We start from the raw sequence: 18,527 nt of genomic DNA on the forward strand, positions 1-18,527 counted from the left end.
GTGCAAACAGAACTGCAGGCCTAACTGAAATGAAAGCTAAATATTTAAACTTTTGTGCTTATTTTGGAGCCTTCCCCAATTTTTCTTTCTTTCTGCATGGCATAATTTGGTTACTTTCTAGCCTTAAAACAAGTATAGTTTTGGAGCTGTAAAGGAGTCATTAGTGGACAATTAGAGCAACAGATAGTTTCTGATTAGGTGCCTCTTGGACCAGAATTGATTCACCACCTGGACCACAACCTGGTAGTTTTTGTTAATACAGTCATCACTCCATATGCTGTGGTTCTTATCCCATCTTGTGAATGCATTATTGGCCTCCCTGTGTTTGAAGCGTTTGTCATAAACCATGGTGAGTTAGCAAATTTGCTAAACGTAGTCATCCTGTATCCCCAGCACATCACCTCAAAATGATTGTTGATATCCTCATAATCAAGCAAGGAGAAGACATCTACATAGTTTTTCCTGAGAATGCACCTTGTGGAAGGTGAGTGGAAGGTGAGTCCTGGGAGATCAGGGGGCAGGTTGCCAGTGTTGTCATAAGATGGGGCTTCTGGTTCATCTACTTTGGACCCTGTATAATCTGGATCCAGATCTGCTTAGCATGAACTGGCTCTTCCAACACTGGTATTTTGCATAATGCCCAGCAGGGTATGGTTGGGGCATGAACTGCAAACTCTTTAGTACTGACACTTGAGTTTTGTCCTTCAAGGAAGATGGATCACTTGACATTCCGTTGTTGTCTTCTGTGCCCTTGAATCTGTGGAACTGCCTTGCCTGAAGATCAATCTTTTATGTCCTTTCTTTTTGGATGAGTGGCTGCCATTAGCAGACTTACCCTAGCATCAATAGCAAGATGCATTTGATTCAAATTAAGATGGTTGCCGGGATCTCTTTTGGACTTGTTCCTGAACAGGTGCCAAAGCAGGCTGGCCTGCAAGTGATTTCTGGCTGAGTTGCTCAGCGAGGAGTGAAATGGCATATGTCAAGGCAGCAATACCCTAGCTACTTGCAAAGGTCTCTTCAGTTTAAAGCATAAGATAGGCAAGACGACCCATGTAGCAGATTAAAGGCTTTTGTTTCAGAGCAAGCCCACGTGAGGGGAAGAAAACTGCTGAATCATCTCCTCCATGCTTTCTGAGCAAAGGCTTCTCCCAAAACTTTCCTGTAATCTTGGTAGGTTCTAAGGCTGCTACCACCACCCACTTATTGACAGAACTTAAATCTCCCCCGGGCTTGGGTTGAAATCCCAGGGATAACTCTCCTTTTGCTATTCGAAAAGTGTACAAAAACCTTCCACGTGCAAGCTTACACATGAGAAAACTGGTATTTGCTGAACATCTGAGGACATGTTTTGCACCAGAGAAACCGCTTTCCTGCCTCCCCCTTTCCTGAGTTAAAAATCCACTCAGAGAAGCTTGCAAAATGCAAGGGGGGGGGGCGGTTATTCAAATGATACCGACTGCTTCGGTCTGAGGCTCTTTCAGCTTTTAGTTACAGGTAAATGAAATACCCAGTAGGTTACAAGAACACTTCAATCTGGACCTTATGCATGCCAAGCAGGTTTTCTACCATTGAACTATACCTAAAAGGTTATTTTAGAGAAGAGACTGAGACAGTAGAATCCAAAGTCTGAATTATTAAAAAAAAGTGCAAAACAGCTTATGAATTAACTCTCTTAGCTTATAAATTCTGTTTAACTCTCTCTTTAAATCAGCAAATTGCATATCTGAATTTTGTCTTCATTTTTTCAATATCATCATCATCATCATCATCCTTTATTACAGTAATAGACCAGCGTAAAAATACATGTTAGTGAATACGAATAAATAAAAGTGGAAATGGAAGGTAGTTACATATGTGATGATGCATATTAACATTAAAAGAACCAATATACTTAGAATGCATGAGGGTGTTGAAAATGTGAATGCTAAAAGTACAAAAATACTAAAAATATAAATGCATAAAATGATAATACTATGTTTAGAATGATAATACTATGATAATACTATAAAATGATAATACTATGTTCATAAAAATACATACAATACATTAAAAGGAGACAGTCTTCATTTTTAAAAAATTCCTAATGGAGAGCAGCATCCCACAGTCCCCCTAAAAACTTTTCTTTCAGAAGACTAGCTACCTCTTGTTTAAGGAAGGTCGTTAGGAAGGAAGGACTCAAGGCAGTCCTTTTTGTAATAACCAGAGGGGGTTCCTGTAGCTCTAAAGCAGAATCATGGATCCTTTCCGTGGATCGCTGCATCCTTGTAAGGAAACTCCTTTTTGAAATTTGGCGACAGCAGCACAATAGGGTTATTATTAGACTATTAAGTGGTCTTAATAAGTTAAGAGAGTTAATTTGTAAGTTTAAATTATCAAAAGAGGTTGAAACAGCTTACAAATTAACTCTCTTAACTTATTAATTCTTTGTTTTTCCTGATATGCTCATCTCAGGCCACTTACAGTACACCCTTCTCTCCCTCTTTCCCACACTCATTCCAGCTGTCACGCACGCAACCCTATTGTGCTGCACTCACTCAAACAGCTCCACCTCATCATCCTCCACCAGGGCATGACATGCTTTTGAATGGGTGAAATTTATTATGAAGATAATTCTGATGAACAATTAAGGTAGACTCTAAACTTTTAAACAAGTCTATAATCATCTATGAGGAGTCAAGTTAATAAACCAGTAGGCATCGCTGCCTATCGTTTGTTGGAAACTATGCTTTTAGACATACAGGTGACATCTGCATTTTCAGCAACCACGGCTTTGCATATTTGTGGATGGGTCTTAGAGACCCAGTTTCATAATCCGTGGTATTTAAAATAGGCTATTTTTGCCTATCCACAGTTCCTGGTCCACTAGAAGTGATTTCTGGTACCACTTCTGATGGCATTTCCTGTCTGGCGGTAGGGCAAAGCCATTTTGTGGCTCATATTTACAGAATAATAATAATTAATAAGCCTAAAAATCAGCAAAAAATCAGCTGAGAAGGAGGTCTGATGGGGGGTTGGCATTGCTGCAAAGTAAGGTACTGTGTTGTACTACTTTTATTTCTCCTTCCCTTCCACATTTTTTGTGTGACTTTTGGCAACTTCTTTTGGTGCAAGAACCTAACCCCCAGATTCCCATAGAGTTGAGGTTTCATTATTCACAGTTTCTGTATTTGCAGTTGTAAGCGAGAATGGAACCCCATGAATAATGAGAGTCTCCTGCACTTTGTAAAGCATCTCTTGCTTTCCATGTGCAAATATACTATGCCTGATGGGATAGGTCAAAGTACAGAAAAGCCTACACTTTATAAAATTAGTAGGGACATGGAGAGATAATTCCATGGCACCAGACCAGCAATAGTGCCATCCACATCTTTCAGTTTCATTTAAGCTCATATAAGAAATAATTGTGGGCGTTAAATCTTCCTACATAACTGGGAGATTCTGTGTGGAAACCTGAGCCAGATGGTACAGCTGGTCTTGTAAATTTACCATATGGATGTGGTCTTCCTGACAGATTTGGTGATGCATAAACTAGGTAATGCATGTGAGCATGGATTATCACTTTTAAGGTGTGCCACTCTGAAATCATTGAACTTGTGCACTCATCTTAAGGGAAGAAGGCATTAGGTCTAGTTTTCCAAAATGCTAAGCATCTACAATTCCTACTTATTTAATCTATAGATATGTAAGCTCAGCTGTATTTATGAACAGAATGCCTATCTTGTAGCTCTTCCCCGTTATCCCTGGCACTCTGATTTCTGCCTTAGAGTTCCAGAAAGCCAAGTATTGGAATTTTGCTGTACTAAAACAAAGGAAACCGCACCCATTAACTAACCCGAAACTGACTCTTCACCTATACGGACATAGATGAAGACAGATTGCATTTTACTCCCCCAGCCTTCTTTTATAGATGGAAGAGGAAGTAGATCACAGATTGTGTTAAACAAACTGTACACTGTTTGCAATACCTCCAGTTCGTGTTTTTAGGGAATGGCTCATTGTGTACGGAAATACAATAAGCTTATTGGCCGAGATCCAAAGAACTTAACAAGTTTTACATGCCCAAGGGCACTGTGGGATTGTGTATTGAACAGTCAGCTTCAGGTGGCAAAGAATTTTTGAAATGGAGCTTATAAGCAATGAAAATTGGCTGGTCAAAGGATTTTTTTTTTTTTAAAGTCATCTTTCTTTGGTGTGCTCAAGTTGTTTGGTATACTCAGATTAAGTTTCCACAGTGTCCACAGGTATGCAGTATCCACAAGTTTCCACAGGTATGTGTATGCAGGAACAGTTATTCCCCTGTTATGTTAAACAGCAGTATACTTCTTCTCTGTATCCTACATTCTGGGGTGCTTGTACCCAGGTCCACATTTAAAATGAACACAGGTACATGTACAGACATCTGAACACAATTCAGTACATTCAGTAGCAACCCATGCTAACAAGTTGAAGGGGTGGGAAATGAGGATATTAAAGGTAAAGTGTGCCGTCGAGTCAGTGTTGACTCCTGGCGACCACAGAGCCCTGTGGTTTTCTTTGGCAGAATACAGGAGGGGTTTACCATTGCCTCCTCCCTTGCAGTATGAGATTATGCCTTTCAGCATCTTCCTGTAGCTGCTGCCTGATATAGTACCAGCAGGATTCAACAGGTTACCTTCTGCTTGTTAGGTAAGAATTTTCCCGCTGTACCACTTAAGGTGACTCATTCATCTGGCAGGGAAGGGAAATTCTCAACCCCAGAAATGACCAAGGCTGGGAATTTTCCTCCCCTATAGGATGAATGACCAGCTTATCTGGCTCAATTACAGCTGGGGCATGGCTAGAAGGCAGCAAAACAGTGGCTGCTGGTATCCATGCAGCTGGGGCTTGTTTCCTCCCCCCCCAACTTGTTAGTACAGGCTGTTACTGGGCACTATAAACTCTGAATAGAGCTGTACTATATATCACTGCCAGTTATGAGTACAGTTCAACAAGGTCTTCCAAGTGGAGTTAATACCAGTGTTGTAATGAATGTTAAAATGTTCAAATGCTATAGGTCTAAAAAAAAGAAAAGAAAAATATGTTTTCTTATCTTGCTTTGTGTTTTGCCTTCTTTATGGGCCCTGGCAACGTCAAAACAATGGGCAATAGAAGCCGTAACTATGGCCTGTGTTCAAGAGATTACAAAGACAGTGATTATGAATCCTGGAAAAGAGATGCAGCGTGAGCTCACTGAGGTGTTTATAAAGGGCATAGTGAAAGCTGAGCAGCATCTCCATTTTTCGCTGTTGCATGATACAAGAAAGAAGGCACCTTTTGATGAACATGAACAAGCAGGAAAGCTCAGATCCACCCATTAACAAGCCAGCCTTACTTAAAGCACAGCAGTGAAAGGACTTATAGACTCAGTGTTCACCTGTGAAAATAAACAAGTTAGACTATGGACCCAAAGGCCATGCAGTAGTATAAGCAGTATTTTCCAGAGCATTTTATCTCTTGCAAGGGAGGCAAAGGCATAACCCTTCCATTGCCCTTTCCAAGGCGCTTTGTCAGTGTGGTGTATTTTGACATAGGGATGTTGAAGACAGCGAAGACTGCCACAGGTTGGAGAAAGATATGAACCCACCACTGTTTTTAGAACTAGGAAATAATGTTACAGCAGGTCCACTCATTTCTGTTTTCAGGAAGCATTTCAGTGGCAGCAACGGGGATCTGGGTGTTCTCTGCTTCTGTAGTTGAAGGAGCATTCAATAAATCGCCTTTTAGCAGAGATCTCTAGGGAAACCATAGCCAATCCCTGTCAAATAAACCGTCATTATTGTGTTGACCTTTGGTTTTAGCAAATAAAAAGGACTGACTGACTGATAAACAGTCATTAATTGAAATGCCACATGCCAACAGCCTTTTATAATCAGCTCCTGGGAAAAGGGTGCTGCTTTTATGTGTAAAATAATGTGCACACTCCAACACAAAAAATAGAGATGGGGTAGGGAGGTTTTAATCTGGGGCTCCCTGTGGTTGCTATTTGCCAAGCAAAGGAGATTTCTGTTGCAGCCACACTAAGACCTATGAGGAACTGTTGAAGGATGGGTATGTTCCACCTGGAAAAAAGAAAACTAAGAGGAGATAAGATCGCTTTCTTCAGATATCTGAAATCTATCATGGAGGAGCTGGAGCAGGCTTGTTCTCTGTTGCTTTAAGGGCAGAACTAGGATTGAAATTACAAGGAAGTGGGTTCAGTTTAGACATAGAAAGGAAGTACTAATTAAAATTGCTGTTTGACAGTGGAACACTCTCCTTTTTTCAGTGGTGGGTTCACCTTCATTGGAGGGTTTCAAACAGAGACAGGATAACCATCTGCCAATACTGTAGAAGTTTCCTGGTCTGAACAGAGCGTTGGACACTAGAAGACCTCCAACATCCCTTGCAATTTTGTGATTCAAAACCCTCTACCCTCAACAGTGGCCATGATCTGTGGGGTAATCCACCCTGACTGCTATCTGCCAAAGGAAACTGAAGCATGTTGGAGCCAGTGATGTTGTGTAGTTTTGAACCTTTTGGTGCATGCATCTGTCAGTCATCACACTCATGTTTTTCACCATAGAGAGCGAGAGTTTTATTTTTATTTATCATATGTATATACTGCCCAAAACTAATGTCTCTGTACACATCTTACTAGTTGTAAACAGGTCCAGTTTCCCCCCATTGCAATATGTGAGCACATGCAATATGGTACAGAAGATACCATATGCAGCTTTCCCCATGCAGCTGCATTTCATAGAGATGCTCAGGATGCACCATGTGGAGAAATTTTTGAAACATCTGAATTAGAACATTTGATTTCATTCATTTAACAAATTTCTATCCTGCTTTTTTCTAAAACATTCGAAGTGACTCACAATGTATTAAAAACACCACATGTTCAATCAATACAATCAAAATAAAAACATGCATTAAATGTATACAATAAATAGCAGCATCTGAGTAGACTGGTTCATCAAATTCAGAAGACACCAGCAACTAACAGTCAAAAGCCTGGCTGAAAAGTATATCTTAAGAGCCTGCCTACATGCAAAAAGAGAGCGCTAGAGCTCTGTAGGGAAGGCACTCCACAGTTTATGGCTAATGCAACAATTGCTTCATTTGTGCAGAAATGAATCTACCTATTTATATGAGGCTTACAGTATATGGACACTCAGTACTATAATAAACCTTCCTAGCATAAATGGGAAATGGTTGTATAGTAAGTTCAGACAATTGTGTGGAACCATAGCTTATTTGAACTAAGAGTTATTTAACAAACCTGGATTGGTGCACAGAAGATTACCAAATCTTGGTTTGTTTCACTATATTTGTGAAACAAAGCAATGTCGCTCTTGGGGACATTTCTTGCAATCTGGTAGGCGTTTCTCCATCACAGCTCGTGGAATCTTGGAACATTGAGGCCACGAGGACGTTAGATGAAATTGCTCCCAAGCGTCCTGTTACGGTTCGTGGATTCCGGCTCCCTCGGTTCTCTGAGGAGCTTAGGGGGATGAAACAGACCAAAAGACGCTTGGAACGCCGTTGGAGGAAAACTGGTGCCGAAGATGACCAAATACGACTACTTGCCTATATTCGGGAATATTCTACGATGATAAGAGTGGTGAAATCCCACTATTTCTCCGCTCTTGTTACATCAGCTGACTCTCGTCCAGCAGCCTTATTTCGGATTACCCGCACCCTTCTTAGGAGAGAGGAGCCGGTAGATGTTCAATCTGGCCGCTGTGATCGATTTGGTCAATTCTTTGCTGATAAAGTCACCCACCTTCGGCTAGAGTTGGACTCTACTTCTGTAGGATCTGATCAGATAGAGGAGATTCCGCCTTGTGATGTTATATGGGACACCTTTGAGTTGGTCGAGGATATGGACACGATTCTCAGGTATGGGTGCAGCAACGTGTTGCTTGGACCCTTGTCCCTCCTGGCTGGTTAGAACAGCTGGTGGGAATGTTAATTCTTGGCTATGGGAGTTGGTTAACTCCTCGTTATGTGAGGGTTTTGTTCCAGCAGCCCTTAAAGAGACGATAGTTCGCCCTCACTTGAAGAAACCCTCCCTGGACCCTGAGGTCCTTGACAACTATAGGCCGATCTCCAACCTCCCTTTTGTAGCGAAGGTGTTAGAGAGGGTTGTATGTGCCCAGCTTGAGAGGGTGTTAGAGGAAACTGGCTATCTTAATTCTTATCAGTCGGGTTTCAGGCCTCGGCATAGCACAGAGACAGCATTGCTCTCTCTTGTAGATGACCTTCTTTGGGACTTTGATGAGGGTAGTGCCCCTCTCCTGCTCCTTCTAGATCTCTCAGCAGCTTTTGACACTATCGATCATGCTATCCTCCTTGACTGCCTACGTGGGTTGGGTATTGGGGGCACTATCTTACATTGGTTCCGTTCTTACCTTAGCGGGCGTTTCCAGTCGGTATGCATTGAGGACAGATGCTCTGACCCATGGCCACTCCTTTATGGAGTTCCCCAAGGTTGCCTCTGTCCTCTTTAACATCTATATGGAGCCGCTGGGTCAGGTCATTTCCCAGTTTGGGGTGAGATTTCATCAATGCGCTGATGATACTGAGCTGTACATTGCCATCCCAGACCATTCTGGAGATGCTGTTTCTGTGCTTACTCGATGCCTGGAAGCTGTTAAGGTCTGGATGAATCAAAATAAGCTCAGACTAAATCCCACCAAGACTGAACTACGTTTCCTCAGCCCTCATACCAGCCAACAGCTAGATGTGAACCTTGTTTTAGATGGGGTGGCGCTGCCCCCGAAGGAGCTTGTATGTGACTTGGGGGTCCTTTTGGATTCACACCTCCTGCTTGAACAGCAGGTGGAGGCTGCAGCCAGAAGTGCCTTTGCCCAGCTCCATCTGATTCATCAATTATGCCCTTACCTTGATTGGCAAGCATTAATGACAGTGACCCATGCCCTTGTTATCTCCCGCCTAGATTATTGTAATGCCCTCTATCTAGGGTTACCTTTGAGGATGATCGGAAAGCTACAATGGGTCCAGAATGCAGCGGCTCATTTACTTATGGGTGCCAGAAAATATAACAGGGAACACCTCTCCTGCAGTCATTGCACTGGTTGCCTTTTCGCTACCAAGTTCAATTTAAGGTCCTGGTTTTGACCTTCAAAGCCTTGGCAGGGTTGGCACCTGTTTACCTACAGACCCGCTTCTTCCATCTAGTTACATCCTGTCTGGTCAGATGGCCCTTTCGTTGGTCCCCCATTTCCGAGAGTTTCGGGGTGCTAGAACCTGTGAAAGGGCCTTCTCAGTTGCTGCCCCACTTCTCTGGAATTCCCTTCCCCAGCAGATTTGTTTAGCTCCTTCTTTGTCGATTTTTAAATCCTTATTGAAGACTTTTCTTTTTCGCCAGGCTTTTACCCTGTAGTTTATCTATCCCCCCACCCGTTAGTTACTTTAGTTTATTTAGAATGTAATTTTAATGCTGTCTTGTTTTGCATGTTTTTTTTACACCAGCCAGAGTGGGCGGTATATCAAATGTTTCAAATAAATAAATAAATAAATAAAATAAATTCAGCACCTTCTCTTTACAGCTTTCCCTTCTCAATGTGAGAGCCTGTGAGGGCAGAGGTACAGAAATGAAATTAAAACATGTTCGTGGGTTCAGACCACACAAGACCATGGTTCGGACAAACAAACCAACTTCACACTTGGGGTCCAGATTGTGGTTTGACTGCATGAAATAAGCCATTTGACATATTTGCACATAATGTGAAACCAGTGTTTAAGGGGCCAGATGTTCCCAAACCTGTACATCCGAATGCAGCAAACTCTGATTCCATGTGGAAAGCAACATAGGGTTTACTTTTTAAAACACCAGTTAGGGATGTGCAAACCAGTCCAGGGGTTTGGAGTCAAACCGAACCCCACCGCCCGATTCTATCCGGACTGGTACCGAACACCGCCCACCTGGCTGGCTCGCAATTTTTTTAAAGAAACATGATTACCTTTGTGCCTTTGGGTGGCTTCCTATTGTCCATGGAGGGGGGTCTGCAAACCCTCTCTAAAATCACCACCGCGGCCAGCCGGAGTGTTATTTTTTGGCACGTCCAGGCCTCCATAAATTGTTGTGGTGGCCATTTTGGAGGCTGTTGCACATGCACAGATGGCCTCTGCAAGGCCTGGCATGGCCCAGATCATTTGCACATGCGTGGCGGCCAATTTTTTTTTGGCAGCCCTTTTTTTTTATTTTTTAAAAAATGGCCACCGCACTTGCACAAGTGGTCTCTGCAAGGCCCTGGGCCATATCAGGCCTCTCAGAGGCCATTTGCACATGTGTGGCAGCCTCCCAAATGGCCACTGTGATGATTTATGGAGGCCCGAACGGGCCAAAAGTAACACTCCGGTGGGCCGTGGCAGTAATTTTAGAGGCTGGTGTGGGGCAGGGGAATGTTCATGGACACCCCCCCACCGCGGCCTTTAGGAAGCCCCTTGAAGGAGCAGAAGGTAATTAAATTTTTTTTTTTTTTTTAAAAAAATTGAGAACCACTCCTGACCGGATGGGGGTCCAAAGGGTGCCGGACCTGACCAGTCCAGCCGGTTCCATGCACACCCCTAACACTAATTTGTATCCTTGGGTTGTAGTGAGTTTCATCACCCCAACCAAAGGTTGAATCACACCCAAATGTGATGTAACAGGCTGTGTTCCCTGTAACTGGAGTTAAAGAAGGAAGTTCCTCTCTCTCTCCAGCCGTGATTGGCTGTGTGGACTGTCATTCATGCAAGAAGGAAGTCTACATAGCCAGTTCCCCCTCCTCTCTGCAGTCTCACTGACTGCAGGCTGCCTGCTCTCCATTATGTCCAAATTTGAGCAGGAGAGTGGGGTGGAGTGGGAAGCAGAGCCACAGGTCCATTGGACCCGCGTTTTCGTGTTACGTGTGCATTCGGCCACTGGCATGGGTTTGGACATACACCACAGTTACATGAAATAAAGCAAGGTTACTCATGATATCTGAAAACACCAATATTTCCTTAAGTTGTGTTTGTTATTTTGTACCATATTATTGCATGTGCCCACATCCTATATAATAAAATGCTTGGTGTCTGCGTCCGTGTCTTTTTTGGGTGTTCTGCGCATGTGTGGTGCGCTTGCGCAGAACACGCCGAGAGATACTCGGATGCAGACACTGGCCGCCATGTTGGTCGGGTTGAAAAGAAGTGGCACTGCAGCCCAGACAACAGCGGCAAAGGGCCCGGCCTGGCTGCGGAGGCCGGAGGCGGCAAGGAGGCTGGCGGCGAAGGGCCCGGCCGCGGAGGCCGGCAGCGGCGCAGAGGCTGGCAGCGAAGGGTCCGGCCCGGCCGCGGAGGCCAGCGGCGATGCGGAGGCTGGCGGAAAAGGGCCCGGCCGTGGAGGCTGGCGGCGGTGGCCTGGCAGGAGACTGGGACGGGAGGACAGAGGCGGCGGCGGGCCCGGCCTGGCCACGGAGGCCACAGGCGGCGGCGGCCGGCCCGACCCAGAACGGGGAGGCCAGCGGTGGCAGGGGCCTTGGCCCGGCCGGGGAGGTCGGCAGCGGCACGGAGGCTGGTGGCGGGGGGAGGAGGAATGGCGGCGGTGGGGCCCGGAGCGCACGACTCTACTGGGCAGAGGGGAGGGAAAAGGGCAAGAGGGAGTGGGGCAGGGGGGAGGGGGATGGGCAAGAGGGAGTGGGGCAGGGGGGAGGGGGATGGGCAAGAGGGAGTGGGTCAGGAGGGAGGGGGAGGGCAAGAGGGAGTGGGGCAGGGGGAGGGGGAAAGGCAAGAGGGAGTGGGGCAGGGCGAAGGGCAAGGGCAAGAGGGAGTGGGTCAGGGGGGAGGGGGAAGGGCAAGAGGGAGTGGGTCAGGGGGAAAGGGAAGAGGGAGTGGGGCAGGGGAGAAGGCAAGAGGGAGTGGGGCAGGGGGAGGGGGAAGGGCCAGAGGGAGTGGGGCAGGGGGGAGGGGAAGAAGGAGTGTGTCAGGGGAGGGCAAGAGGGAGTGGGGCAGGGGGAGGGGAAAGGGCAAGAGGGGGAGGGGGAAGGGCAAGAGGGAGTGGGGCAGGGGGGAGGGAGAAAGGCAAGAGGGAGTGGGGCAGGGGGGAGGGGGAAGGGCTATAGTGAGTGGGGCAGGGGGAAGGGGGAAGGGCAAGAGGGAGTGGGGCAGGGGAGGGGAAAGGGCAAGAGAGGGAGAAGGGCAAGAGGGAGATGGGCAGGGGGGCAGGAGGGACTAGGGCAGGAGGCTGACAGGGAGGGGAGGGTGAGAGAGGGGTGGGAGGGGGAGGGAGAGTAAGAGAGTGTGGTGAGAGAGAGGGGAAGAGAGACAAGAGTGTGGGGCAGAAGGGAGGGAGGGAGAGTGGGCCAGAGGACGCGGTGCGGGCGAGGCGGTGGTGGAGCTGCCGCCTCACCCAGAGGAGGGCCAGAGGACGTGGTGCGGCCGAGGACGCGGTGCGGCCGCTTCTCCCCGACCAGCCATGGTTTCTGGCCTGGGAAAAGCGGCCGAAAGGGGAGCAAAGCGGGGACCATGCGGGCAGGGAGCAAAGCAGGGACTATGCGGGACGCAATAGCGGTCTACTAGCACCCGTTAATTTAACAGGCTTAAAGTTACTAGTATTGTAATAATTATCCTGCAATCTCTGCCTGATACATCAGTCTGTGGTTTGACTTCCCTTGGTCCACAGATCCAAGGCTGTTATTAAATAACATCTCTGTTATCTCTGTTGATAACCTTGTTATTTCTACTAGAAACTCAAAATGTTTCCTTTCAACCCTTATGTAGTAATTTGCTTTAGGCTTTATTGAAAACTATCTTAGGTTTTTTTAAAAATGTGCTAAACCATAATGCTTAAGAAGCATTCATCTAGAGAAGTCCAAGATGGCCACATCACTCCTCCATGTTAAATTGTGTTTTTATATAGAAAGGATAGTAGGAACTTGTGTGATTTTCATTTCATGAGCCAAATAAGCTGCAAAATGGACTGGAGTGGATGCATGATGCTTGACCCTTAGTTATGAAATGTAAACCACAGGATGATTTCACAGCGAATGCCACTGAATTAACACATGGAGCGAAGAAATCCAGATGCTGTTTGCAGATTGGCTGAACCATGCCTATTAATGTTAAACACTTCTACATTGTATTGTTTTCTATGACATAATATATGGAGTCAATGAGACTTGAATGGCCTGACTTTGGCTGGATGTTCGTGGGTGTTGAAGAGCTGTTGGACCTATTTTCTTAAAGTATCATAATTCATATGAAATCATAATTCAATGAAATCAACTCATGTTTCCGTTTCCTGAATAGTGCTTGTTCAGAAGATAGATAGGCATTGTTTATATTTTAAACATTTCTAAGCTTTGGGTGACATCTAGTGGTGAAAACAATTCCCTTTTCATCAGATTTTGCCCTGGAGAGAATCTTTAAATTAACACACAGTATTCCCCCATCTCCAGCTGTGCTCTCTCTCTCTCTCCCCCACAAACACATGTTGGAGGTGACACTGGGGCAAGAGGGGTGATGCCCAGTGGTCCCTGTAAGAGGGATTCCCAGATGTTGTTGACTACAACTCCCACAATCCTCAGCCAAAGCCGTCGCAGTTGGGGGTTATGGGAATTGTAGTCAACAGCATCTCAGTGAGAATCCCTCTTACACGGAACAGTGGTGATGCGCCTTCCTTCTTCCTTTCCTCTTTTTTGCTTCCATTGCCCCCCCCCACCCGCCGCCATTGGCTCCTAGCCATCTGCCAGCAGCCTTCACTGCATGGTGCAAGTTAATGATTGTTGCCAAGCCAGTGTGGCTCCAGATGCCAATGAGAATAGGCCTCCCTTAAAGGGTGGGGGTCTATCTGTTTTCTCTGGAATCACCATGTGGCTCAATGGCAATAGAGAACTGCTGGTAGAGTGCCCAGTTTGGGGGATGCGGCAGGTGGCTCCCAGGCCTCAGCCGGACAGTGGCGACCCCACGCCCTGTCTCCATTTCTCCTATGCCCCAACACCTACCCACCCCATCCCATCCCACACACACATTTGGTAGGCTTCTGAGTCCTATTCACATGTTCAATGTGTATATAATCTATATACATTGCACATGACAGCCGATTTGTATGTATGTATAGTACAGATAGAACCAACCTGTATATGCATACAGTGTAGAGTGAATAATCATAATGTTATGATGGTCCAGAGCCTTTGGATGGGGCGGTATAGACATGCAATAAATAAATTATGTGTTTGTTTAAAATGATGTTCCTTCACCATGTCCAGAATGAAACACTGGAAATCATAAAGCAGCCTTTTCAATAGGGTATTTTATAGCAGTCTCACATCTCTCTTGTCCCATTCAGACATCATAAAAAGAAGGCTGTACAGCCTGCAAAAGCTTACTGGAAGTTCTGCCTGTGCCAGACATTCAACTTCTCATGACGTATCTCTCACATTTACAGGATGACAGGCGCTTCTGTGCCCCAGCACCTCTTCAGATGAATGCTCTAAGTAAGTACGGGATGCATTGGGAGGGTTGAATGATTGACACACCGGAACTTCCGGTAAGCTTTTGGAGGCTGTTCCCAAGCACAGCCTCCTTTTTTTAATGACTGAAAGGAGCTTTTGCATTGTTGGAATGGGGAATTCTTCGTGCTTATCAGAACCCACCCGTCTAAATTGGCTTATTCTGCAGTGGTTCTGGGGTGCTCTACTTTTAGAAAGTGCCTCTCCTTGGTTGACTGGCAGGGTCCATCAGCAAAATCGGTATCCTCCTCCTCCATTGGGTCTGCTCTGACTCTGTGAAGAAAGAAAGATGGGGGGAAAGACACAGGTAGGAGCCATTAAACAGCTAGTAATGCTGCTGAGGTTTTGTTTGTTTGTTTGTTTGTTTTAAATGGGAAACAGAGAAGGCCTCAAGGAAGCCCGACCGGAGTAGTAGGCCTCAAGGTAAACCTGAAAAAAGTGCATGTGAATTTCTGTTCTGCACCTTTACCATTATGTTTCTGCAAATTGTTTCAATATACTGTGGATCTCTTCAGGACATTTTGAACCCTCATGGGCCCAAACTGGACAAAAACTAAAAGTTAAAGCCCCAAACCTTTCCACTGACAAGGTGCAAACATCGAGGTTAGGGCACTCTCTTTAAATATTGATATTGTTTTAATTGTGTTTTAATAGTTTTAACTTTTTCAATTTCAAATGTTGAAACATGTTAATCTTTTTACTGGTTGTTTTGGTGGTCTTGTGAACCACCCAGAGAACTTGCAGTTTTTGTGGAATAAAATAAATAAATAAATAAATAAATAAATAAATAAATAATTTTTTTAACCCAATAACCGGGGCGGGGGCGGGGGGTTATTTCCTACAAAAATGCAGATATTACATGGTCTCAGAAGCTTGCCACAAAAATGGGCTGTGTCTCACAGCCTGTATTACTTACAACAGGAAAGTTATCAGAATGGTATGCTTTCAGACCCAGAAGAGCTGGGGCTAGGGGCATAGCCTTTCCTATAGGGCTCTCAGTAGGACTGCATAGAGATGCCCCCTAGTTCTGCCACTAATATTTAAATTGGCAGAAATGGGGATGGCAATTTCAGGAGGAATGGATGCCCCTCAAAAATTCTGTGGAAATCTTTGTTCTAAAAATGACAAAACTGTGCAGCAGAAAAGCAGAAGCAGTATTTATCTCCTTGACTGTGCTATTTTCTCTTTTGGTAAGCACTCTGCCCCCATGAATTTCCCTGCTGTTTTTCATCCCCCCATGAATGACGGGGTTTCCTAGTTCCTTCCTCCCAGACAACCCAGCAGAAAAGATGGGTTGTTAGATTGCTTGCTGGGGTCGAAGTTTTTGACAACAGGCCTTCGCAGTAAAACTGTAAAACTGCATATTTCCTTTTAAGGACCTTTTGAGAGTTTAATGGTATCACTGACACCTTCTTGGATATCTTCTTTCTCTTTTTTGTCAGAACTGATCTGTACAAAGTGTGTGTATGTGTGTGGATAAACAAGGAGACAAGGCAAGACTTTTGGGGGGGAAGGGGGAAAAAAAGCTGACCATGTGCCTCTACTACCCATTAGCATGTGTACATAAATTCCTCCTCATCCTTCATGAAGAAAAAGGAATTCAAATATTCAGCCGGCTTCAAATTGATTGCCAACCTGAAAATGAAAACTTGTTCAGCACCTTGTACCAAAGTAACCTCAGACCATATCAGCAGGAATAGGAAATTGCCTTCAGGATATATGTACTGCGGTTGCTGCATCATCCAAAGGAATTCTATAGTTTTTTGATGAATTTCTAAGAATGTTCTAAGTTAACGCTAGCAGATTCAAGGCAAGGTGTCTTAAGGGGAGGGGCTTCCTCAGCTAGAGGCGCATCTAGGGAAAATAGCACCTAGGGCAAGCACTGAAATTGCGCCCTTGTCCAAACATCTGACACCCATTTTTCAGATAACTTTACCATAATATCAGCTCAAAAATACAAGTTCAGACACTTTCAGGAGAAAGAGGTTGTAAGCAACACATACATGCATACACACACACATACAACCACACATGTGGTATATATGTGCCAGTTGCCTTCCTAAGGAAACGCAGCACATCCATGTGCTGGGCATGCCTCCATAGAGCTAAGCAGTGAAAGCTCTCTTTAGCAAATGCTCTGCCACCTCAGCATACCTCACTACAGGTTGCTGCCTCCAAAAAATTCAAGGATGTTGTTTTTCCTGTCCAAACAGCTTTTGCCTTAAAGGGAGATGGCTGCAATGGGAAATCCTAGGGGCCCAAAACTATCTGAAATTATCCAGCAGCTTACAATAGGCTTGGATCCAGAAGCCTGATCAGGAAGAAGGTGGAAGTTGTAACAAGCCACAGAACAGCAAAACAGTATGATATTCAGTTTTTTAAAAAGCACCACACAAGTTAAAGGCAGGCACTTTCCAAGTTTTAAATCCCACAAACCTTATAATCAGATGGCTTGACAAATATGCAGATAAAGATAGAGCTCTGTATAGAGAATTAAACAGCATGCGAATGAATATTTCTATTTTATTCCTTGCCTCTCCCCACCACCCTTCAGTTTTGCCAGCTTACAAGGTATTAAACCAACATTGTCTTTTTAAGGGATGTTTTGTCCACTTACTTTTGTGCCATTTATATCTGTTTTTTAAATGCTTGGGTCCCTTGCCAACAACTTTGCATACTTCTGACTCCCTAGATCAGGGGAAAATCTAGACTTGGGTCTTGCAGAGGCCATTTGAGCATGTGCGGTGGATATTTTTGTTTTGAACAGCCTTTTTTAAATTAAAAAAATGGCCACCGCACATGCTCAAATGGTCCTTGCGAGGTCCTGTGCCTTGCCAGGCCTCACAGAGGCCTTTTGAGCATGTGTGGCGACCTCCAAAATGGCCACCGCACTGATCTTTGTAGGCCCAAACAGGCCTGAAAATTAGCCCGAGACAGGCTGCAGCAGTGATCTAAGAGGCTGGTGGGGGGGAGGGGAAACCCTTGCAGAAACCCCAGAAGAAACCACCCCCATGGCCCTTAGGAAGCCCCCCGAAGGGACTACAGGTAATTTATTTATTTATTTATTTTTAAATCTGCGAATTGGGGAGGAGGTGAGGGGCAGCATGGCACTGGTGAGCCCCCCTCCTGTGGTGCCTAGGGCATCTGCCCTGGTCCCCCCACCCCTAGTTTCACCTGTGTCCTTAGCTCCTAGACAAAGCTAAGAGCCTGGAAGAAAGCCCCTTAGCCCTCGCAACTGAAAACTATATCAAAACGCTAGAACATAGGAAGCTGCTTTATACTGACCATTGAGCCATCTAGGTCAGTATTGCCTACATGCAGAGGTCCACCTAGGTAATTTTGGAGCCTAGACCTAAAGGCCTTAGGAGGCCTTTGCCCTCTCCTGCAAATTAAAAATCGTCATGCTCCACCGGGTGACCACATCACACAGGACAAACTAAGCAGGTTTGGGGGGCATCCAGGGGCTGTGGATGTCCTGGACTTTGGCCCTGAAGTCCAGGGATAAGAGCGCCTCTTCTTACATGGACTGGCAGCGGCTTCTCCGAGGTTGCAGGCAGGAATCTCTCTCAGCCCTATTTTGGAAATGCCAGAGAGGGAACTTGGGACCTTCTGCATGCAAGCATGCAGATGCTCTTCCCACAGCGGCCCCATCCCCAAGGGAAATATCTTATAGTGCTCACACGTAGTCTCCCATTCAAATGCAAACCAGGGTGATCCTTGCTTAGCAAAGGGGACAATTCCTGTTTGCTACCACAAGACCAGCTCCTCATTCAGTGGTATAAAGGCACTAAGAACATTCAGTGGTATAAAGGCACTAACAGGTGCACACAGCTATAAGAAACATTGAAGTAAGGGGAAAAGAAAAACCTCTAACTGGACTAAAATAAAAAATAAAATAAAAGTATGATTCTGGAATTTTTGGACAACAACAAATCTCATCATAAACTAGAGGATATTGACTCATACTTCCATCTTTGATTGCCAGGCTTTCCTCAAAAAACAAACAAACACTGGGTGGGAATTTTGCCA

At 45.2% G+C, this 18,527-nt stretch overlaps 1 protein-coding gene across 5 annotated transcripts in view; it reads left to right on the top strand.

Annotated features, from left to right (window-relative positions):
• Positions 1–17,370: 17,370 nt before the first annotated feature.
• LOC128327611 (formin-F-like) overlaps positions 17,371–18,527 on the top strand; it is an 88,336-nt gene continuing 87,179 nt past the window's right edge. For all 5 annotated transcript variants that reach the window (XM_053256605.1, XM_053256609.1, XM_053256607.1 and 2 more), the window contains exon 1: positions 17,371–17,543. Coding sequence is in view for 2 of the 5 variants with exons in the window: in XM_053256602.1 (XP_053112577.1) it covers positions 17,510–17,543 (34 nt within the window). In the remaining 3 variants the exon portion in view is untranslated. The remainder of the gene's footprint in view (positions 17,544–18,527) is intronic.

The sequence above is a fragment of the Hemicordylus capensis genome, chromosome 5 (genome assembly GCF_027244095.1).
Source record: "Hemicordylus capensis ecotype Gifberg chromosome 5, rHemCap1.1.pri, whole genome shotgun sequence".
In the NCBI taxonomy this organism is placed as follows: Eukaryota; Metazoa; Chordata; class Lepidosauria; order Squamata; family Cordylidae; genus Hemicordylus; species Hemicordylus capensis.